Source organism: Vipera ursinii, assembly GCF_947247035.1.
Source record: "Vipera ursinii genome assembly, chromosome: 5".
Taxonomy (NCBI): domain Eukaryota; kingdom Metazoa; phylum Chordata; class Lepidosauria; order Squamata; family Viperidae; genus Vipera; species Vipera ursinii.
This window is the reverse complement of record NC_139518.1, coordinates 25,998,602-26,023,701: the sequence shown is the minus strand read 5'-3', so window position 1 is coordinate 26,023,701 and position 25,100 is coordinate 25,998,602. Positions and strand designations below refer to the sequence as shown.

Sequence of the window (25,100 nt, the reverse complement as noted above, 5' to 3'; positions counted from 1 at the left end):
CATTTCTTCAACATTGTCCTCCCACTTGCGCTGAAAATTTAAGATAGAAAGATAGAATTCTTTATTGGCTAAGTGTGGTTGGACACACAAGGAATTTGTTTCCAGTACATAAGCTCTCAGTGTACATACAAGTAATAGTGGTAATCATAATCATATACAACATGAAATACATTCATCATAAATTGTGAAATACAACACTTCATCATAAATCATAAGATGCAACACAGTGATAGTCATAGAGTACTAGCTAAGCAAAAAACATAAATCATACTAGGGTACAAAAAACAATATAAATTGTAAGATACAAGCAGCAAGTTATAGTCATAAGAAGATAGGTAATCGGAAATATGAGTATCATAGTAATCCAGTTTTACTAGTATTTCGACAGTGGTGTAGGAATTAGTTGTTAATTAGTTGTTAAGCAGAGTGATGGCATGGAGAGAAAAAAATGTCCTTATGGTTTTTATATTTATTTATATATATATATACGATATATATATATACGAGATATATATATATATATATATATATATATATATATATATATATATATATATATATATATATACATACACACACACACACAACACACACACAGAGTAGAAAAGTCGTTGACCTCCAGGATAAATATAAAAAACACAACTGTTTATTTGCTAAGCTTTCATCAGAGTAAAAAACCAGAGGTTTGAAAGTCTGCTTATAAAGCCGGCTGTTTCAGTGCTCTGCTCATTGAGCGCGTCACTGGTCTAGGTTAGCTTTCAGAAAATCTAACTATGAAATTACAGCTGAGAGTGGAAGTACTTTTCCATTTTCTCACCTTATGGCAATATGATACTACTCAACTTGCTAAGGTATAATTGTATATTTAGAACTTCTAACTAGGTGAATATGCCTCCAGTATCAGATAAGAGAACAGCCACATCACTGTTCATACAGGAGCCCTGAGTTAAGACAAAGAAAATTTCTGTCTTAAGAAGTTGGGAGATTCTAAAGAAGGAAAGCAAGTCAGTTGCTGAGATTTCTGTAAACCTTATTTTATCTTCTTTCTTGGTAAAGAATGTCTAGAAGAATTTTACTCTCTGTTCACGTGAGGCAAACAAAAACTTAACATGAAAGTCTGCTATTGTAAAAGAACACTGAAAGACAGATTTCTTCCGAAATGCAAACTGGTACATATTCTGGAATGCAAACTGGTACATCTACTATAGGAAGATCCAGAGGTAAAGAAAGAATTGGAAGAATCGGATTAAATAATCAAAAGTGCAAGATTGGTGTGTCAGTCCTATAAAAAAAAACTTACACTGATTCTGAATGGATGAAATTTGATTTCTTGTCTAGAATGAATTCTGATTCATTAGAGGAATTGATTATATCTGGGAAATGAGGAAAAGTAGTATGACACCTTGAGGATCTTAATGTTCTTAATAATTTAACTGGAAGTTATTATTTTCCCCAAATATAGGATAATAACATTCTTTCATTCCTCTTCCTCACTAGGTTTTTGTCTGTTTGTATTCTCTGTCATAAAATGGTTTTAAAAAGCATATTTTAAAATTTGTGAACTTTTACAAATTGCTAAAGAATCACTAGTGAAACTTCCTGTGCCTTAATAATAATTGTGTCTGTAGACACCAAGTCTAGGTTACTAGATACAAACATACTAAGTCAGAATTAATTAATCATGTGTAATTGAATAAACCACAATTATTACATTTGTATATCCTTTGTTAAATATCAAACCAATATTTTGAAACTCTTTCATGCAATAGGTGAAACCAAAAATCAAATAAATCATATTATTGCTTAAGAGAAATAACAATACATTATATTCTAGTATTAAAATTCTTTCATCTATATCTAGGTTTGATATACAATTGGTCTGACATACCTTTAATTATATAGACATCGTTCTTTGATCTTAAATGTCAGGAGAAAATCAGGAAAAAAGCACTGTTTAAGTGAGATTTCGTAGTAGTCTCCATTGAACCTGAAAGAATAACTAATGCTATGCCACAGTTTTAAAGAATTTTTTTCAAGCATTTCCATTGAGAAAAGACAGATTTAAAAAAAAATTCAAAGAAGAAAGCATCTGTGAAGTTCTCATGAATCAGATCACTGGCCTGAACTATAAGATGGATTGATCAGGTTAAAGAATCCCATCTTTTAATGCTTTGACTGACATGCTTTCTCACCCTTGAAAAATTTTTCACCTTGAAGCTGAATTACATCAAAAAGGAAATCCAACGTATCTTATGACAGAACTTTTTTGTTGATTATGTAAACAGAAATAGATACTTGACTTTATTTTTAATAGGAAAGATCACCTATAATAGACAATTTTAATAATAAATAGTTGATCTAACTGAAAAATTATTTGGTATTTCAAAATTATGGCATTTGAATTACACTTGCTACTTAAGTGCTTTGAAAAACTTTGTTCAACCTGGGGATTTTTGATATGTAGTTCCAAACAAAGAACAGGCTGGGAAGTCCAAAACTATTCTGTAGATCGGTGTTTCTCAGTGTTGCCACTTCCTTTTTAGCCAGGAGAGGATGATGGACAGAAATCTCATTGGCCAAGTCTCTGGTAACTCATTAAGTCTGCCCAATCAACTCCAGTTTGCACTAGCTGCTTTTATGATGCTTCATAACTTATAGGTCATCTAGTCTTTCATTCCATCAAGTACAAAAATAGTAGGAGACATGCAACTACCTTATAATTAGGTATATTTATTCTCATCATTTAAATATCAAATAAGGAGTTGGAAAACAATTTCCATGAGGCACAGTGCTCATTATAACCCTGTATTATTTTATCTAGATTACTCAGACTTTTTAATTTTATTTGTCTGTATGATGACCAAATAAGCAAATTACTCTGTGAAAACAACATTGTTTTTCATCCTGAATATGATGGATTTGAAAAATCCTATAGTGAATCATTACAGGCCATATTTTTGTCCTACCACAGGATTTATAAAGTCTTCCAGATAAGAAAAGGAATTTCTCATCTCCTGCCAATATTTAATTACAATACATGGTTCATATTTTTATATAAGATATCCAGATATGTTTGTACTGCTCTTTAATTTGGACTAAACTGGACATGACCAGGGATTCCATTTGATCAGTAAACTGGAATGCTGAAGACTAAGTATGAATGTTTATGAAAAACAGAAATTTCATGCTGCATCAGTGATTGGATTTTTTTTTCTAAATAAGGTTATCCTTATTTAGGCAGTGATAAGTTTCACATTGGTTTCTTAATCATGGTTTGTTTGCTAAGTCACAAGGCCTGGTTCATAAAGTATCCTGAGGGCTACATTATGTTTTATAAAATCATTGTATTTGATTTATAAACAACTATGCTAAACCCAAATAAAATCACACTTTCTTAGTTGCTGAATGCCAATTGAGTGACTATTTTAATAACAACAATAATAATAAAGGTGGAAGGGACCATGGAGCTGGTCTAGTCCAACCCCCTGCTCAGGCAGAAAACCCTTTACCATTTCAGACAAATGGCTGTCCAGTCTCTTCTTAAAAACTGCCAGTGTTGGAGCATTCACAGTTTCTGGAGGCAAGTTGTTCCACTGATTAATTGTTCTGTCAGGAAATTTCTCCTTAGTTTTAGGTTGCTTCTCTCCTTGGTTAGTTTCTATCTGTTGCTTCTTGTTTTGCCTTCAGGTGCTTTGGAGAATAGCTTGGCTCCCTCTTCTTTGTGGCAACCCTTGAGATATTAGAACTGCTATCATGTCACCCCTCGTCCTTCATTAAACGAGACATACCTAATTCCAGCAAGTGTTCCTTATATGTTTTAGCCTCCAGTCCCCTAATCATCTTTGTTGCTCTTCCCTGTACTCTTTCTAGAGTCTCAACATCTTTTTATATCCTGGTGACCAAAACTGGATGGAGTATTCCAAGTGTGCCTTACCAAGGCACTGTAAAGTGGTATTAACACTTCACGTGATCTTGATTCTATCCCTCTGTTAATGCAGCCTAGCACTTTGTTGGCTTTTTTGGCAGCTGCAGCACACTGCTGGCTCATATTTAAGTGATTGTCCACTAGGACTCCAAGATCCTTCTCACAGTTACCACTATTGAGTAAGGTACCACTTATACTGTACCTATGCACTTGGTTTTTCTTGTCTAAATGTAGAACCTTACTTTTTTCACCACTGAATTTTATTCTGTTAGATAGCGCCCAATTTTCAAGTCTGTCAAGATCCTTCTGTGGCTTAAGCCTATCTTCTGGAGTGTTGGCTATTCCTGCCAGCTTGGTGTCTTCTGCAAATTTGATGAGTTCCCCTTCTATCCCCTCAGCCAAATCATTGATGAAGATGTTGAAGAGCACTGGGCCTAGAACAGAGCCCTGGGACACCCCACTACACTTTCCTCCATGTAGATGCAGTTCCATTGAGGACCACATGCTGAGTACGGCCGGTCAGCCAGCTACGAATCCATCTGGTGGTGATGCTGTCTAACCCACATTTTTCTATCTTATCAAGTAGTAGGTTGTGATCTACTTTATCAAATGCTTTACTGAAGTCCAAGTAAATTATATCCACAGCATTCCTCTGGTCCACTAATTTTGTCTCTTGGTCAAAGAATGCAATAAGATTTGTCTGGCATAATCTGTTTTTGATAAACCCTTGTTGGCTTTTGGTAAGGACTTTGTTTGCCTCTAGGTGTTCGCTAATTCATTGCTTGATTATCTTTTCCAGAATCTTCCCAGGTATTGAGGTCAGGCTGATAAGACTGTAGTTTCCTGGATCCATTTTTTTTCCTTTTCTGAAGATGGAAACTACATCAGCTCTATTCCAGTCCTCTGGTAGTTCCCCAGTATTTATTTAGCGTATGGCTGCTCCAGGATCTTTGAAAAATATAGTTCAGTGGCTCTGAGATCACATCTGCCTGTTCCTTTAGAACCTTGGGGTGTAATCCATCTGGTCCTGATGATTTGAACTCAACTAGGGGAGACAGGTGCTCACTTACCATTTTCTCGCCTATTTTAACTTGTTTCTAATCTGTTTTTTAGGGTACTGTTTTTTATAGGTTGGACTGTTTTTTCTCTTTGTGTAAAGACGGATGCAAAAAACAAGTTAAATAGTTCTGCTTTCTCCCTGTTTTTGTTACTGTGCGAAAGAGAATTGTAACTATTTTGCACTTTTATTTATATTTCTTACTACTTCATGATGAATTTTGACTCTGAGTGATGACATTAAGCTGGTAGCTTTCAAACTGTGTGGCATTTCAACACCTTGAAATGATACATTAATTTGGGGAGGGGGAAACATGAACAAAACTGATGATTTTAGTAATGTTTATGTTGGGCAAGAAATATACATGTCATTTACTTCCAATAATTAAACTGAATATATACATATTGGAGTTGCAATTGACCACTATGGTGTTGCGCAAGCAAAATAAGAAACAAGAGTCCACAGTGAATCTGACAATGTTTTCTATTCACCTGCAGAAGGCAGACCTTCCCCCCTCTCCTTTAATTGTGACATGCTTCTTAGTTGCTCTCAATCCCTGGCAGGGTTAGGCGATATTTGAGCATGAAATAATTTGGACAGGATAAATAATATCTATACAATTTTCTAATATTTCTTCAGAAATAATTATTCATTTATAAGATCTTGGCTGCCTTATAAAACTTCCTCCTTGTCCCTGCATTTCCTTAGGTGGCATTTTTCTTTTACAGTAATAACTTAGTGGGCCAATCCAGTGGCGTAGCGTGGGGGGTGCAGGGGGGGCCGGCCGCACCGGGCGCAACATCTGGGGGGGCGCGCTCACACTGAGCTGCTCAGGGAGCCCCAAGGGCTGCACAGAGTCGGCTTGGCTCCACTCTCGAGCTGCTCTTTCTTGCAAAGCGAAACGAGTCCGGCAGGTGAGATGGGCGGCCACATAAACTGAATAAAATAAATAGAAGCGCCCAACTCTCCGCCCAGGCTCAGGCCAACCGCAAGCGCCCCACAGGCGCCCCGGCAGGCTTGGCCGAGCGAAGATGGACCCGCCGGCCGGCTGGCCTAGCTTCGTGCGCATGCGCGGCTTTATTTAGCGGGGCTCACGTGCGAGCTTGAATGCAGCGGCTCTTGCAGGTCGGAGCCCCGCCCAGCCGCCCTCGAGAGGGACCCGGAAGCATCCCGCATGCGCGCGACTCTTCTTGGAAAGTCTACGCCGCTGCGGGGCGCGTCTTTTCGGCGGTGCCATGACGTCACCGGGTTAGGGGGCGCAAATTGCCCCGGGTGCTGAGAACCCACGCTACGCCACTGGGCCAATCTCTGGAAACAGTCTTAAGTGGTCTGAGTGACAGAAATATGCAAAGTTAAAATAATGAGGTGTGGCCAGACCTAATCAAAGAGTCCTGCTCGAGTTACCAGCTTTCTCTTCCTAAGTTGATAATCACCTAACCATTGTTCCTATGTGATAAAATTTAAAAGGCTGAATTTGCCAAACAAGTTTAAAAAAAAAAGTTAAAACATACTAAAGTGAGTTAATGTGTAGGTGGGTGAAGGAGACAGAAAGAGATCTGGTTGAATTTAAATATTTATATTTTCTTTTCCCAAGTCCACCCATCCTAGCAAAACAGAAAATTGTAATGCTTGAAAATCTAAAAGAAATGATGTTGTATGAAAATATTACAGAATCAATATTTTTTTTAAAAAAAATTCCAGAGCCGTCGAACATGAATAAAAGATATCAAAATAAGGGACACCCATGAAAAGGCATTTCAAGTAGACAGGTTTTCAATGATGTATCAAATAATACATCTAAGAGGGCCAATTATAAGTTATTAAAGGTAAAGGTAAAGGTTCCCCCGCACATGCGTGCTAGTCGTTTCCAACTCTAGGGGCCGGTGCTCATCTCCGTTTCAAAGCCGAAGAGCCAGCATTTGTCCGAGGACGTCTCTGTGGTCATGTGGCCGGCATGACTAGACACCAGAGGCACACGGAACGCTGTTACCTTCCCACCGTAGTGGTCCCTATTTTCTACTTGCATTTTTACGTGCTTTCGAACTGCTAGGTTGGCAGAAGCTGGGAGGAGTAACAGGTGCTCACTCTGCTACACGGCACTCAGGATTTGACCCGCCAAACTGCCGATCTTCTGATCGACAAGCTCAGTGTCCTAACCCACTGAGCCACCGTGTCCCTTCCTGTAAGTTATTAGGAAACACCAAAAGGTAGGAAATAGACAACCAGTGTAGTGTAATAATTAAATTCGAATTCTAGTCTTCCCTTAGTTATGGAAGCCAACTGGGTGACCTTTGGCCAGTCGCACCCTCTCAGCCCAAATTAGTGTCAGCCTCTGTAACAACCTTGTTGCATCATAAATTGATAGCTTTGCTTATGAGCTAGGTGAGTGCACTATTAAAAAAGCTGACCTTCCAACTATGTGGGACAAATGCTAAAAAAGCCAACAACAACCTTGTGATCAGGAGCATTACTATGACATTAATCTTAGTGCCTAATAAGCTCCATGAAATAAAATTATTTGACAAAAACAAATAATTTCAATGCTCAGTGAAAAAGATATGGGCCTTTTTTAAAAAAAAAAGTCTTTCATGGAAGCATTAGGCACTGTATTTCATTACAACATACAATTGGGAATTGTTAGGAAAATGAATAAACTTGAGTATTTTGCTACACTGTTTAATTTAAATGTACTGTTTTAACTTAATCATATTAGGGCAGAGGTATGATAATAGCATGCGTAGAATTCCAAGACCTGTTGATATATTTTGATTTTTAGGTAAGACTAATGAAATTTAAAAACCAGAAAATAGATGTCTGTATCACAATGAAACCACGCTGACAAAACTTCTTTTAGCCTACTATGTACTTGATACTATGTATCTCCCAACACATAAATCTAATGAAATAATGAACTTAACTAAAGTAGAAGTCATTTCAGAATGGCGGAATAAATCAATAATCAATGACCTAGACATTTCTTTATTAACCAAAATGCCAAAAAACGATAATCAGAATTAGATAGCCTTTGATTAATATTCACATACTTTGCTTAAAGAAACCCTCTAAATATCTAACAATATCATACAAAATTATTCAGTGGGTTCAAACCCCACATTAAAGGGTTTTTTTAAACACTAATAATAAAAATACCACCAACCTCTAAGCAAGCATTCAGTTCAGAATATTAAAATATGAATTCAATTAATAATATCAAAATTTATAAATAATATAAACAATAAACAAAAGGTAGTTTCCTCTGCCCAGTCATACCCTATTGCAGGGGATGATGTCCATTTCTTAGCCAAGGGACCAGCATTGTATGAAGACACTTCCACGGTCATTCTCCAAAGCACCTGTTCTCCAAAGCACGTGTGGGCAGGACAAAAAGCAATGGATGGAAACTAATCAAGGAGAGAAGCAACCTAGAACTAAGAAGAAATTTCCTTACAGTTAAAACAATTAATCAATGCAACAACTTGCCTCCAGAAGTTGTGAATGCTCCAGCAATGGACGTTTTTAAGAAGAGATTGGACAACTATTTGTCTGAAATGATATACGGTTTCCTGCCTAAGCAGCGGGTTGAACTAGAAGACCTCCAAGGCCCCTTCCAACTCTATTAATCTATTCTATTCTATTCATGTGGCCAGCAGGACTGTATGCCAAGGTGCACAGAACATTATTACCTTCCCACCAAAATGGTACCTAATTATCTACCCATATTTGCTTGCTTTTAAACTGCTACGTGGGCAGGACCTGGGGCAATTATAGGGAGTTCATCTTGTCGCATGACAAGCTCAGCCTCTTTAACCACTGAGCCATTGCACCCTCATAAACAAAGGGTAATTGATTATAACCACAGTAGGACAAAAGATATGTACATTTACATGCCATATTACCTAATGTGATAAGTGTAGGAGAAATAACCTTGTGGAACAGGGGGGAAAGTCATAGCCCAAAACAATACTCAGATCTAAGTTGGATCTGTAACCCAAGTAAGCATTTCAGATAAGATCTTCCTTAGTTCTCAAAAAGATAAAGGGAATGAGGAGGAAGCATATTCAGACCTGCAAGATTTTGTTACTATAATCTTATAATAAAAATAGTAATAACATGACTTTGGTGTCCTAGTCTAGTCTATCTTGGAAGACTGACAGCAGTTTGGATATATAATTCAAAGCAGTACAAAGGTCAAGAAAAAAAACTAGGCACAACTAATTACTATAATAATAGTACTGGATTTAAAGAATTTTCATGCTTAATTACTTAGACCCAATTACATCAAACCAGCCCTTTCATTGCAATATCCTATAGAAGAAAAAGAGGAGCCAGTTCCATGACTTACTGTAATTGCACAAAATGTGTTGTGACTATAATACAACTTGGAATACATTCACATGGCACTAATAACACATTTCATTGAGACAAACAGTCAAACACAACAATCTCAGCCAGACTGGAGTACCTGTCAGACCTATATGGGAATCTCTTCATTTATAAAGGAACGTCAGAGTGAAGAATCATAAATATAACAGACCTTCATTTCTTTTAATCCCACTACAGACGCCACTAAAGCCTTCCTAATGATTGCAATTTGTAGCCCAGGCAGCAGGACCAAATATCCTACTTTTTGGAAATGAACCTATGGCAGAAGAGATCATCTATTTCAGGAATCGTGTGAAGTTTTCAGATATTTAGCTCTAACAATATCTCACAAATATCTGGAAAGTTAAATGTTGCTTAGCCTTATTTTGTCTAAAAGGCTGTTTAGTTCAAATCCAACGTGAAGATAACAAATAATTTTAAAAGATAAAAATTTAAGTTGCCTATCAACAATTAGCATCAGGCTGCAATGTGAGATCAACAGGTTATCTGATTTTCCTTGTAAGGTGAAATACAAAAATATTTCTATTTAAATTGCAGTAATTTAAATAGAATTGCTTTTTTATAATTCTCAGATGTGCATTTAAAACAATTAGCAAATGCAAATTTGACAAACTGTATGTCTTCTTTTGTCCTTAATGGCTATTAAAGCTCAGCGAGCCAGCCTTATGACCAGGGAGAGGCAACTTAACTTAGTCCAGCTCCCACAGTATCTTCCTTGCAAGTGGTCCTGGGAAAGGCTAATCTATAAATATGAAGTGTGATGTCCTTAAAGTTTTCATATAAAAAATTATCTACTGTCTAAATGTATATATCACATCTTAAGGGGAATAATATAAAACTCCAAGCCAGCTGTTCTCTTTTGATTTTGTCTCAGTTTTTTTTTTGTTGTTGTTGAGGGTGTGTATTAAGAATCAAAGTTTTGACCAATATGTTCGTGTTGTGTGCTGCCCAGAGGCCCCTTGGAAGGAAATGGGCACCTACTGTATATAAAAATGATTAATAAATAAATGTGGCAAATAGCACATGCTCAAATGAAAAATTAATATTGTTCCCCAAATCATTTGATGATCATTATTCTGTAAACTAAAGAAGACAGGAAGTTTATTACTTAAGGAAAACAACCTAACTACAGATGCAGCCTTCTTGAAAATAACAGAACATGTATTTGATTCAGTTAAAAATTTTACATACACATCGTCCTTCAAGTTCCTGGGCCTAACACATTACTGAAAGACAATTTTCCTAATTTTTGTAGGACTTTTATTTCTTAACTTAAGGACTGTTCCATACTCTAGCAAATCCATTATTTTTGTGTTTAATGTTCAGACTGAGAAGCAATGCTCTGTGTAAAATGCAGAACAGCATGCTAATCTGTCTTGTCTAACCTTCCCATTTATGGGCCCTAACAAAGCAGAACTCTAAAAAAGCGCTGCCAGGCCATTTCAATCATGTATATGCACATTTCCCCCTCTTTAAACATAAAACTGTTTTGTTTGCTTTATCTTTTTCATACATTATCAAAAATACTCTTATTTCTAGTGTATAAAAATATGCAGACACTAGCACAGAACTGAATTCATGTTTAACTACTTATAATTATGATAGTAGGTATACTGCTAAGAAACAATGCATGTATGTATTATTTAGTTTTGATATAAGGTGCTCTGGCCCTTTTAGCTATGTCTCTAACAACAATTTGAAAAAGTGCTGGCCTAAAAACTAGATGTCTGAGTTATCCTCTTTGGCATGAAAGCGGGCAGATAACTTTGGACCAGTAACTAACTCTCTCTCAGCCCAACCCACCTCACAGGGGAGGGTGTGGGGAAAATAAGAGGAAGGAGTATTATATACTTATCAGTATATAAAGTATAAGTATATTACTTATAAAGTAATAAGGGCAGGATAAAAAAAGCTTACTCTAGTCTTGTTAGACAGGAAAATATAATGTGCTAATAGAATTCTATATACAGAATAGTCTATGCACTACTAAAGTCTTCTCTTAAAAATGATAGCCATCTTGTGAACAGGTAAGCCACCCCACCAACATGGCCTGGCCAGAGTTGATTGGTATATGCAGAATTATTTCCATTTTCTGGCAGAGCTATTATGCCTTTGACAGCTCCTAGATAGGAAGAAATGTATTGCCCCTGAAATACACAGGAACAGGTTCGCCTGCAGTATCTATCTGTCATACAGTGCACAGTGTGCAAAAAGCAAGTTATAATAAGGTGATGATTATATATAAGAATAACTACAGACCTGATAATAAAAGGGAAGAGGCTTAGGGTAGCCAGATGCCAAATGAGAATAAAGTTCATTTGCTTTTAATAACTATGTAAAAGGATGAACAGGTGTAGCTTGCCATATTTTAGGGGTGATAAGATAGGTAAGTCATTTAATTTTCCATTTATGTGTACACTAACTCATTCCAAATAAATTCACTATCGTTCCTTCACCACTGGAAAACCCTCCCTTACAGTATTGTCAGTTTCTCCAAGGAGAATACAGAATATTCAGCGAAATATGAGAACACTTAGGCTTGTATGCTGTTCCATGGTGCTTTACGGCACTCTCTGAGCAATTTATAGTGTTAGCATATTTCTCCAACAATCCAGGTCCTCATTTACCAACCTCGGAAAGATGAAAGGCTGAGTCAACCTTGAGCCGGATAGGATTGAATTCCTGGCTGTGGGCAGAGTTAGCCTGCAATACTGCATTTTACCACTGTGCCACCATGGTTCCTATGCTTCATCACTGCAGGTATATTATATTTGAGACTCTATAATGGCATACTAGATTTTTGGTGCACATCTTGTCATCTGCAAGTATACATATATCTGCCCCTATTTTAGCAACAGGATTTGGAAAAGCTTTCCTAAGTCAAGCTGAAAAAATACAATTCACATTTTACCACTGTATGGAAGAATCTTCTAAAAAAAGAGGTGGGAAACCTGTGCCCCAAAGCAATATGCAGTGCCCAACTCTGCTTTCAGCGGCCCTCTCTCTGAAATAAATTTGTGTCATGTAAATGAAAAAAGGATACCTCTCCCAATATTGGGGAGATCCCAACCTTGGAGTAGCATCAAGAAAAATTAACCTGACTATAAAATAAAGCTAAAAGAGTGTCAATTGTATTACGGAAATAGTTTCTCAGGAAATGTTAATAAATCTGTGCATCCCCAACATCTGTTAACTTCAATTGTCCTTTGATTTTTCATCTCTTGTTAACTTCCATTCTCCTTCCTTAGGCCAAGCCAGATCTCAGCCAAATAATTCATGTTGACAACAGAGCCCTGGTGGCACAGTGGTTAGAATGCAGTACTGCAGGCTACTTCTGCTGACTGCCAGCAGTTTGGTAGTTCAAGTCTCACCTGCTCAAGGTTGACTCAGCCTTCCATCCTTCCAAGGTCGGTAAAATGAGGACCCAGATTGTTGGGGGCAATATGCTGACTCTGTAAACCACTTGGATAAGGCTATAAAGCACTGTGAAGCAGTATATAAGTCTAAGTACTATTGCTATTGATCACTATACCCTACATCACTATGAAAAAGCTACATTTCGGGATTGTTTCAAAATAGAATCCTTATGCAAACTATGTGTGTGGATTGAGGCACTGATTTATTCTTTCAAATTAGGAATTTGAACTTCATAGTATAATAACAGCTGACACTTAGCAATGAATTTTAAAGAATGACACTACCTTAAGTTGAATCAGAATATCCTACATTGTGAAATGAAAAACGGAGCAAAAATGTTAGAATTTTTTATTGTAACATGCATGGTCTTCCAAACCCTACCATATACTGTATCTTCATCATACATATGATGATGTTATGCTTTTTAATAAAATGTGTTAAGTCTAAAAAAGGGCTTCCAACCTCCTCCTGATTTTGAATATATTTGATAACCTAATTATTTGTGCTAATTTACTTTTGTCTAACTAACAAATCCTGTAGACTTACTGTTGGGAAAAAAGTTTGCAGGAACAAAGTAGAGTTTAATAGGAGATCAGGATATAGTTACCTGTCTTACACTACATTGTATATTGCATCATGCCCCCTCCTACCACCCTGGGTGGGGCAGGAAAACCCCACTGGAGAGAGCCAGTTTCTCGGAAAGCCTGGACCCATGTCAGGAAGGGCTTTGAAGGTGATAACAACACCTTGAATTAGACCCAGAAGCAAACTGGCAGCCAGTGCAACTCCTGGAACAGCAGTGTAACAGGGGCCACTCTAGGAGTCCCAAGAACTGTCCACGCAACTGTGTTCTGCATCAGTTGAAGCTTTTGGGAACTCTTCAAGAATAGCCACAGAAACCAAAGCCAAGTTTAACAGTTACAAAATTGATTCTTTATACATGTAGGCTAGCTCTTTAATTTGTGTTACATTAGCACAAGTGATAAAGATAAAGCACTTTGGGGTCTTTTTCCTGTTCTATCAAATTGACATCAAAGTCACAAAGATTGGGTTTGCAAGTCACTGTCACAATATTTAACTTAACCATGGTTTATTCTATTACAATTTTTGAGTTTAAATTATAAAAGAAATATATTGCAAGTCCTGCCTACCCAGCAGTTCTATCTGGTGGGATCCAGATTGTTTGCATTTTGTATTGCCTTCCCCCACCCCCGGAACTTCATTCTCCCTGAGGTGAATTGGCTCCATTCACATGTGCCTTTCAGAAAGTCCTCATAAAGTGTTTTTCCCAACAACTCTGGGGGGTCCCTTGGAGGGCCAGCAAGATGGTTGGGTAATACCTAATGATGGTTGTTCCCTCATTATCTTGGGTTTTTATGTTTCATGTTTTTCTGCTTTTTATTTATATTTGATTATTTTATGATTTTTTATTGTATACTGCCCAGAATCACATTTTGTGAGATTGACGGCTATAAAAATGGAGGGAGAATCATTCATTATAATTTGATGTCAGACGCACAACTTCTTCCTTTCCACTAATGTAGTGGAATTGAAGATTCTGAGATACACATTCATTTTTGCACTCTGTTTCTCTGTGTTTCCCTGTAGTCCAATTAGCTGTAAAGCTTTAAGGTGATTCATGGTTTATTTGGAACTGATTTACTTTGGACATTTCTCCAATAATTTAAATTCAGTGTATCTCTAATAATGGGACGGTAGTCTGACCGGTCTGTTTCTCAGAACTTTGGCAAAACAAATCAAATCAATCTTTATTATTTATTACCAGATCATCATGCTGGTAAATTACAGTACACCATCCTCACATCTCTAGCCTTGGGGCCAGACATGTATGCATTAATACCAACTAAGGAAGCTGAGTAATCATAGTGGAATCCTCTAATCCTACACATGTACTATAAGAAGACATATAGGGTTCAGATTAGAGAGTTGGCCTACATGAATGAAGATTAACATTTTGAGTAGCAGAACAAGAACAGAACAGCAGAACAGAATTAATAGAATAATAGATACTGCAGAAGAATAGCCATCATATTCTAAAGAAATGTCAAAATCTTTCCTACTATTTAGTATTTATCAGTGGCTCCCAATCTGTGATCTGTTCCATGAATATAGTTCACACAGTGCTGAATGAATGAATGAATTAGTGGATGAATTCCTCTAATGGGATCATAAAACCTTGCAAAATTTGATGCTCGACAACTTATGACATTTGAGGGCTCTATTTTGTTCATTATCTTTATTTAAACATAAAAGGAAATGCTTTTAAATTAAATTTGGATTCCTGTGGATGACATTTATACAAGCCATATGTGCCATAGTGTTTGCTGATGCCATATTATTGATTGATATACTTTATGATGGTCTTTAAAAAGTTTTGTAACAATGTAGTAGTCTTTACGGTGGAAAATTTTGGGGGATGCTGGTCGAAATACTTTTTCTTGTAATTTGAACCCACTGATTTGGATTAATCATAGTTTTATTTACTATGTGCTAAATGCAATATAGACCTAGAATTAACATTCTAATATAAAATAAGAGACTTGTTTTAATTATAGATTAGCCATTAAATATTTAAAGTAACAAGTAAAACTTTATTTAAAGCAACCTAATAGGGATACATGAAAAAGCTGCCTTCTAGTGTGTTTAATTATTATTTTAAGCGATCTAGTTCCAAATGTAATCCTGGCACTGGTCCATTCTACACATCAAGAAAAACCCTTACACAACATGGCTAGTCTAGTATGTGGTAGAATCAAATAACCATGGCCCAATAATTGAGCCAACAGCATGTGTTCATGAGTCACTTGCTTTAAAATAACTGGGTGTGCCCATAGGCGAGCACGATGTGTCAAAAGCATAAATTTGTCCCAGTATCTTTGTCGAATTCCCAACTATTATAACAATTGACTATAAAAACATGTAGGGACAAAATAAGAAAGATCCACAATGGTATGAACAGTATTCTGAACAAAAATGAAATGGTAAAAAGTTCTTATAAACCCAACTAATAGGATGCTAAAATAATTCAAGCAGGACACAATTAGGGCATGAACCAAAAGCTTGGCTACTTCAGTAGTGAGATAACTGTAAATTGTCATTAAATGGAAACAGTAGTTTTTCACATTTTTTTAAATAAAAGATTTTAAGGACAATCTATCATCAGTGTCAACTGTTAGGTGCCTAACAATTGGCAGGACAAGCAACTTGAAACTCCAATGAAAATAGGAAGGGATAAGAAGATTAGTGTAGAACACAGTAATCTTTGTTTCATTCATCTTCGGTTTAAGTTGGGGAGCACATCCAATCTGAAATCCTGCCTAGGCAGATGAAAAGACATACTCATACAATATAAACAAAGACAGATGAATAGATCTGAAATTTAATTTAATTTTGAATATGAAATCAGGGAATATATAGAATATATAAGAAATCCAATGCCAAGCCTTGAGAAACTATCACTGACAGCAGGAAGGACTAAGAACGTGCCTTTTGAGATAGATAAGATTGTAATTATACTTGTCAAAGGAACTCCATTGTAAAATATTTGGTGATCTAAGGTATAAAAAACAGTGACTAGTTTCAATAGCACTAGTAATAATGATTCACCTTGGCCTCTGATAGGTTAACATGAGCCAATGTGGACTCCATAGAGTATCCTGCATAAAAACATAATTGGAGTGGGTCCTAGAGATGCTGGTATAAAGGTGAACCCAAAACTGAGAAGTATTATTTCAAGAAAATTATATTAAAATAGGGAAGGGGAAGCAATGGGTGGAAGTTAAAATGAACATAAGGATCAAATTAAGACTTTTTAACAAATGGTATATATAAGCCTGTCTCTCAGACTCAGAAAATCCTAACCCGTTTTTTGGTGCAAATTCAGTTGGCGTGGTCAGATTAGGTTGAAGAATGTTTTTTAAAAGTATCTAGGTGCCAGGTCATATATGGCTTTATAGTTCAAAGCAAGCATTTTAGGCTGCACCCATTGAAAGTCAATATAGGGGCCCAAACGTAGGTGAAATGTGCTCTTGACAAAACATGCCATATAACCAGGTTGCTGTATACTGAATCAACTGTAGCTTCTATATGATCTTCTAATGTAATCCCATATGTAGTTCATTGCAGTAGTGCAATCAATGATGTGGACATGGTTTAACTGCAGTGAGGTACTTCTGTTTCAAATAGGACAGTATTTTGTTTATAATTATATACTTTACTGGCTATTTTAAATTTATACATATACACATATATATTTAAGGTCATTAAAACTTTTAAAACAGAAGATTAAAAACTAATGCAAACTAATATATGGTAAGGAAAAAAAGAAAAAATAAAGAAAGCAAAGAGAAAGCAAAATGTACAAGAAAGAAAATATCCTGTCTAATCATCAAAACCATAAATCACAAATTCATTTGTATGGAAAAATCCCATGAGAGGTTTTCAGTTAGCAATAAATGTAGATAGTCTCTTTTCTCTAATCAAAGTTAGTTTATCAATCTCAGCAAGATGTCAATTTCACCAACCATTCTTCCATAGTGGATAATGCTGAATCTTTCCATCTCTCTGCATATAACATTGCTGCAGATTAAATTGCACACCCCACAGAGCCCCTCTCTGACAGAGACGGGCAGTTAAAAAGTGTGAAAAAATATTTCAAAGACGAAATAATCTCTGCATTTTATAACAGATACAGTAATGCTAAAACGAGGGTGATAGTCTTAAATTTGAACATTTGGGAAGTGAACCAAATCTGTGCTCATTTGGTAGTTCCCATCAACTTTAATTCCTTTAAAATCATCAGTAATTTGCACATTGAGATAGCAGCTTAAGTCTTCGAAAAAATAAACCAAGCAAACACATCTAATAAACAAAAAGGCAATATGTGCCCCCAGTGCTTTTTTTGTAAAAGAAAAAGGTGCCGGAACTCACACATGTCATACAACCCGCCTTGCCTATCCTACAAGGTTCCATCCAAAAAAGGTGCCGGAATTCCGTTCTGAGCGTTCTATGACAAAAAAAGCCCTGTGTGCCCCCCAGATCCTAAAACACCTCTTCCAGCATACTTTATCATTGATTCCTGAGTAATAGGTCCCTGTGTATTGAAATTTACCACACATTGGCCAGGATAGAATGCCCAAGGCTCTGTCCTAAACATTTTCATTTGTTTCATGGAAACAAATTGCACTTGATCCCTTGGATTACAATTCAAGGTTGACTCAGCCTTCCATCCTTCCGAGGTAGGTAAAATGAGGACCCAGATTGTTGGGGGCAATAAGCTGACTTTGTAATAATGCCACTTGGGGTGTGTGTGAAAGCCCTAACAAGCAGGCATATACATAGAATGAAAGCTACTGCTAAGCTTGTAAGCCGCCCTGAGTCTTCGGAGAAGGGCGGGATATAAATGTAATAAAAATAAATAAAATAAATAAATAAATTGCATAGGCAAATATTCTGAACTGTTAATTTGGCTCTCAAAAATCTTAAAATAAAACGTCGCAAACATCTAGTCAATGAGGGATCAGACTGTAGAGCTTCTTGTCCAGGATTGTCTGAAGTGCCAAAATGCAGACACCTCTGTGTCACCATCTAGTGCAGGGGTAGGCAACCTCGGCTCTTTTATGACTCATGGACTTCAACTCCCAGAATTCCTGAGCCAGCTTGGCTGGCTCAGGAATTCTGGGAGTTGAAGTCCATGAGTCATAAAAGAGCCGAGGTTGCCTACCCCTGATCTAGTGATTTTTGCCTGGATTTTGGCAGCCCCGAATCTGTTGCCTTGGGGATCTTCAGTCAAAAGTATACATACATCAGTATAACGTAGTGCCCCGTTTGATAAGGCACGTCCTTCTTTCTACTTAAGGCTGCCAGATCCCGGATAACACCACGTGGCAGAAAAAGAAACAAAATTTTCCTAAACATGGAAATGTCGAGTAGCGCTCTGGCCGTTTTTCCCATACCGGGCCACAAAGCTGGGTGAAATAAGTGTTGGAAAGATTACAAGTGAAGTCCATTGTGGAAGCGGGTAAACATTTGGTTTTAATGCGGATTCAAACCAGTTAAAACCCAGCAGACTCATAAACGTAGTCCTGGCAGTAGGGAAAGCACTCCCCTCATAAAATAATAATAAAAAAAAAGAATCCTCGAGGCAAGGAGGAAGGCTGTAAAAGTTATAGTATAACTTATTCGGGAGAGTCACATCCTAAAGATAAAAAAAAAACGCCACAATCGGGGCAGATAAAAAACTTCGACGTGGAACACAACCAGGGACGTAAAAAAATAAACCACATCATTACTACCCTCGTTCCCCACCCCCACCCCCAACTCGGGAAGATACCAAGTCTGCTGAGAGGCAGAGACGGGAAGGCGGAGCCAGTGGAATATTCCAAACGGTTAACATGACGATGGCGAAGGGGAGGGGCTTTGCCTCGGAGAAGTCACGCTCCACTCCTCCCCCTCCCTCCTTCCCTCTTGCCCCGCCCCTTTCTCGGCCGGATGAAATTTCCTCACCCGCTCGAGTCGGAGAGGGGCGCGTCGGCTGGTGCTGATGTCAGCGCGCGCCCCTGCGTGGGGGGGGGGGGCGGAGACAGTGAGGCTGCCGCAGTAGCAGCCCTGCTCCAGTTCCCAGGCTGCCCCGCGGCTTCATTTCAGCCCCATCTTGAGCGAGGGGAGTGAGCAGTTTGAATTTCAGCTCCTCCGGCGGCGCAGGGGAACGGAGCGTGCGCGGCGCTGTAAGAAAAAAAGGGGGAAAGGAGCCCGGCCGCTCCGCCTCGCTGCCACCTGGCTCGGCAGACGGGGAAATTGCTTTGCCGGCACGGCGCGAGCGACCACGCCGCGTCTAGGAGGCCCGCCCGCCTGAGGGGGCCGCTGTGACCGGGCTGGTTCTCGTCCCCTCTTTTTCTCTCCTCCCCAGAAGATGATGCGTCTGGTGCTGATCTCCAGGTAGAACGGGGAGGCAGGGCGGCCTGCGCCTCAGGGACGCCTCGCCGGCTGCCGCCGCCCCTCTCGGAAGGCTTGCGGACCGATCAGTGGCGTTGGCCCGCCTTGGGAAGCGCGGGTCTGGCCGGAAGCCCGGCAGCGGAGCGGCTTGAGTGATAGCGCCACCCCGACCGCGCCACCCGAGAACGGCCGTGAAAGGAACCTCAGCTGCGCAAGGGGACAGCGGAACTCGCGGAGAGGCGAGGCGAGGAGGTGGCGGTGGCGGCGCCGCCCGCCGAGGGGCCCGCCGCTTTACTCGAGGGGAGGAAGAGGAGGAGCCCGGCCGCCGCCCCCCTTCGCTTTTTGCCTCGTCTCCAACCCCAGGCCTGGTGACCGCCTGCTGAGCCCGGACTGCGTCGGGAGGCCGGAGGAATGTGCGAGACCGCCAGCGACTGCGCCGTAGAGAGAACGTGATCCTCCTCCTCCTCCTCGCTACGCCCGGCCAGGCTTGTGTGGTGGCCAGCTCGGACCCTTCTCAAGGTCCTTACCTAGTTTTTCGTCGACTCCAGCGAAGGCAGGTGGGCGGAACCCCCTGACTTCTCACTCGCGTCTCTCTCGCGAAGGAACCATGTCCAAGATGCCGGCCAAGAAAAAAAGCTGTTTCCAGATCACAAGTGTGACGACGGCCCAGGTGGCCAGCAGCATCACGGAGGACACCGAGAGCTTGGACGACCCGGATGAATCCCGCACCGAGGATGTTTCATCGGAGATTTTTGATGTGTCCCGTGCCACTGACTATGGACCTGAAGATGTCTGTGAGCGCAGCTCCTCCGAGGAAACGCTCAACAATGTGGGTGATGCCGAGACTCCAGGGACAGTCTCTCCCAATTTGCTTCTGGATGGCCAAGTAGCTGCCGCTGCTGTTGCCGCGGCTTCTGGAGGGATACAGCCACCGCCGCAGCCTTCTCCTGCTGTGCCTGTTGCCAATGGAGGAGCGGTTCCCAGGAGCACTGTGATGCCTTCAGCAACTGCCAGCCAAACCTGCTCAGTAGCGACAGGAGGCAGCAGTGTGCAACCAGCTGCTGGTCCGCCAGCCGTGCCTCTAACGGCTGCTGCCGCATGCAGTTCTCGCTTCAGAGTGATCAAGCTAGACCACGGTACTGGAGAGCCGTATAGACGGGGACGATGGACGTGTATGGAATACTATGATCGGGACTCTGATGGTGGGGCTGTGTTAGCCAGGACTGGTGATTGCATTAGACACAACAGTAGTTTTGAACAAGCTGTTCAAGATAGGGACAGTGGCTTAGGTGCTACTGGTAGTTCATTGATAGTCTCAGGTGTGGTAACTTCTGTGCATGGCCCTGACTCCTTAGCTGACAGTTCTGTTACTGCTGTTTCACAGCTACTCCAGCCAGAGAAAATAAACCAGCCGTCTCCACAGCAGCCTAATTTTGTTATTGGTCAGCAGCCTCACGGTAGTGCTCAGCCAATCTATTCAGGAGCCACAGTAGCAGGCCAGCAGGTGATGGGGCCTCTGTTGCAGACACAGGTAAATGCACAGAGCATGGGGCAAGCTGGGCCTAATGGGAAAGGCTTACCACATACAAATGTAGCAATAGCTCAGCCAGGTTTGCCTATGCCACAACAACAGGTACAGCAAGCAAATGTACCAGTGGCACAGACTCAGCAGTTTGCTTACTCTCAATCACAGATTCCACCAGTACACATGGTGTCAACCCAGACTCCTGGTCAGTCAGAGTACATTCAGCATATGACAGTAATGCAGTCTCAAGGAGCTACTCAGCAGGCTGCTTCTGGCTCAGTCACAGGCACTGGAGCTTCCAGTCTTCCAGCAGCACAAGTAGTTGTTCAGAATCCCTCACCTCTAGCACCAGTGATGGCAGTTGCTTCATCAGCAGGCGAAACAATAGGACAGGGATCTGGGCTAATGCAGGGTGGCCTGACAACTCCACTTCAGACTGTCATTTCTCAACCAGGAGGTGTGGTACAGCAAGGCATTGGACATGCAGGGGCTGTTCAACAGAAATCCATGACTCAGCAGCAAATGGGTGGAAGCAGTCAAGTGGCTGGTACTCCACACAGTATAGTCTCTGGAGTTCAGAATGTGCCTATAGCTGTACCTGGTACTACTGTGCCTAATGTGTCTACAACTTCTGTTACTATGCCAAATGCCTCTGTTACTTTAGTCCAATCTCAGCTGACCAGCCATACAACTGTCAGTAGAAGTTCCAGTGTTGTCCAGCAACATATTGGCCTTCCATTAATGCAAGGCACAAGTAGTGTACCTACAAATCTACCACAATCTAACATTGGACAGTTTCAGACACAGCCTGTAGGCCAGATTGATGATACTAGAAGAAAATCTGAACCCCTACCTCAACCACCACTTTCTCTTGTTGCTGAAAACAAACTTCACGTGAAACCACCTATTCCGGACAGTTTAACAAACCCTCTTAATTTACCTGCAACTACTCCTATGAACAGTCTTGCCAGCACTGTCTTTGGCATATCTATTCCTGTTGATGGTGATGAAGACAGGTATTTATTTTTTATATTTTCTATATGGTTGAAAACACATTTTATTGGAATGTTTATTGAGTTTAAATACATGTTAAATCTCTTTCAAGGTACTTGCTGATAAGATAAGTAGGATAAATTTTAACCTCTCTGGTTCATTACTGAACTATTTATGTTGCAAAACTATGTGGAAAACTTCACAAAGATCTTAAGGAAATGAGATCATAGACATTAAAAAAAGATCAACTTCCATTCTGCTGAAAAGAGTTACAGTAACTCTTGAATCTATAGAGTACATTTGGTAACTTGAAAAATACTTTCATTTTTCTGTAGCGTGAACTAGAAATTAAATTTAGCTTTATTAACTGGATACTGTCAACTTAGTCTACCAAATTACTAATTATGTATTTTCACCAATTTTATAAAAAGTAATTTTTCAGTGAAAGAAAAGATCTATATGAGGAAATAAATATAGTCTGAAATATATATCTTCCAGGAGTTTTAATGGAAATTGCAGATATTAACAAAAGGTACTTCTTAGGAAAAAGGAGATCATAGGGGTAAAGAAGGTTCCACATTGGCTTGCTTTTTTAATCAAACCTTTATCATTGTTACAGATATGTGGTTATTTCATAAGGAACATAAAATCTTAAGAGCATACTGTTCTGTCTTAAAGGATGTTTGCTGAAACGCATGCTACACTAAGTTGAATGGGACTGGCTTCCTGAAAAGAAATTGCTTAGGATTGCAATTTTAGCATGCAATTTTTTTAAAAAAAATAAACAATATGTTCTTGTTTGAAATAAGTTGTATCAGACCTTTCCTAGGTTTTGGAGTTCCATACATAAAATATTTATAAATGGGTTCTTTGAACAAAGTACCAAATTTGGAAATGCAGAGCTCCCTTCCTTTGATGAAGCATCAAAATGCTTTAAGGAAATACAATTCAGTAAGAAATTTATATGTAAAATGGGTAATCACAAAAGTAAAGTAAAATTTTTAAAAAATCAGGATATGCAGAAAATATTGATCTCTTCTGTAAAGCTGAATATTCTTGAACTCTTAAGACACTGGTTCTGACACAGCTTTATAAAAGTTAATGTAAGTAAACCTAAAAATGTAGAGCAAGAAATAGTTTGTATCTAAATTTGCAATCCTAAAATCACTTTGGAAATAAATATGTTTCAGGATTTCGCAATTAATATTTATAAGTTTGCTCTGTTGGTTTTTCTTTAAAAATATACAATAACTTCCCCTAAAATGTTTATTTCTACAAGAAAGAAACTTTCAGTCACACAGCATTGTGATCTATACGAGGATATTCTGTTCCATTTAAGTTTTAAGCATGAAATAAAAATTCTCCACTTGGAGATTTCATATATGTATGAAATCTTGTCAACAAATCTATTTACATTTAAATGCAACAAGAGACTTTTGTAGTTTAGAGCAATTGACAAGTCTATCATCAGTTGAATATTTCATATAATTTCATATAATATTTCATATAATTCATGATTGCTGTGGTTTATAAAAGATAAACCATCCAATAATAGAGTATTTGTATTATTGTGCATCCTTATTCTAACTTCTGGTCTTATTTTCATAACTTGAAGTCAATAAAAGATAAATCTCATAACTTTGCTATTAATATCCACAAGGTTTAAGCGTTAATGGATTTATGATGTATTAATATAAAATGCTTTAATATACATCAGGGGTCTCCAAACTCGGCCCTTTTATGACTCATGGACTTCAACTCCCAGAATTCCTCAGACAGGCATGCTGTCTGAGGAATTCTGGGAGTTTAAGTCCATGAGTCAAGGGCCGAGTTTGAAGACCCCTGATTTACATGCAGGACAAATCTAAGCAAATTTCACTGAATTTTCACATCATTGTAAGCTTACAGTTTTGATTCTCCAGTTGGATTGTCCTTGTTAAAGGCTTGTGTTCATGGTATCCTGGAATAATGTATATGTAATACCTATTTTTGAATTGATTCCATTTCATTTTCTGATTATTCTTATAGTATAATTCATTTGGTTCCAAATAATCTGTAGTCATATGTGTATACCCAAATGAAAATGAAATTGCTGTTTTACACAGCCCTCATCTCAAAACTAACAGTATGTTAATAGTGTACTCATATGTACATAATGTTCAAACATACGTACTCTCTTTCTCTTCCCTCCTTTCTATGATGCAATTTCCACAACAGCAGAAGCATGATTTTTGTGTGGGAAAGCAAGAAATAAATATTAAAAAATAGGGTGAAATGGTTTTTTATAATGTAATTAAAAGATGTAGCATTATGCTTGGTTTAAAAATTATATGGTTACTACAACTTAAGATTCTTCCAGTTAATTGGTTTGCATTAAATATTAAAGATTTTACAGTGTGGGATGCTCAGGAGAAGCCTGTTATTTTTAGCAGGTAATTACTTATTTCTGTGTACTTACATTATACTGCTTAGCTACTATTACAGTTAAATTTTGAGGCAAAGAAGTTCTACACAAAATAAATCAGCAGTGTAATCAAAATTATCAGTTGTTAAACTATCCTGTTAAAGTAAAATACCACTACAAATCAATTCTGGAATTAGTTCTGAAGCAATTTATAGGTATTATAATACTGTTTTTTTTTTTTGTTTTTTGAAAGATATGGGATAGGTAGGAACTTCAAAATGAAGTCTTTTTTAATATGAGGGATTTCAAAGCACAGATCCTGTTGATAACATTGTTTAGTTACTTGCTAAACTATTATAGTTTCTGTGATATTGTAATCCATTATCAAGGTTGTTTAAAATTACATTGGAAATAATGTCTCTTCTGATGGATGGTCTTCGGA

General features: G+C 38.6%; 2 protein-coding genes across 4 annotated transcripts in view; one reads left to right on the top strand and one right to left on the bottom strand.

Moving 5' to 3' along the window:
• Nucleotides 1-25,100, bottom strand: part of LOC310640979 (uncharacterized protein) — a 237,158-nt gene that overhangs the window by 177,605 nt on the left and 34,453 nt on the right. The gene's annotated exons all lie outside the window — the stretch shown is intronic.
• TSC22D2 (TSC22 domain family member 2) overlaps nt 19,478-25,100 on the top strand; it is a 33,928-nt gene continuing 28,305 nt past the window's right edge. For all 3 annotated transcript variants that reach the window (XR_014492739.1, XM_083364567.1, XM_083364566.1), the window contains exon 1: nt 19,478-22,277. Coding sequence is in view for 2 of the 3 variants with exons in the window: in XM_083364567.1 (XP_083220693.1) it covers nt 20,344-22,277 (1,934 nt within the window). In the remaining variant the exon portion in view is untranslated. The remainder of the gene's footprint in view (nt 22,278-25,100) is intronic.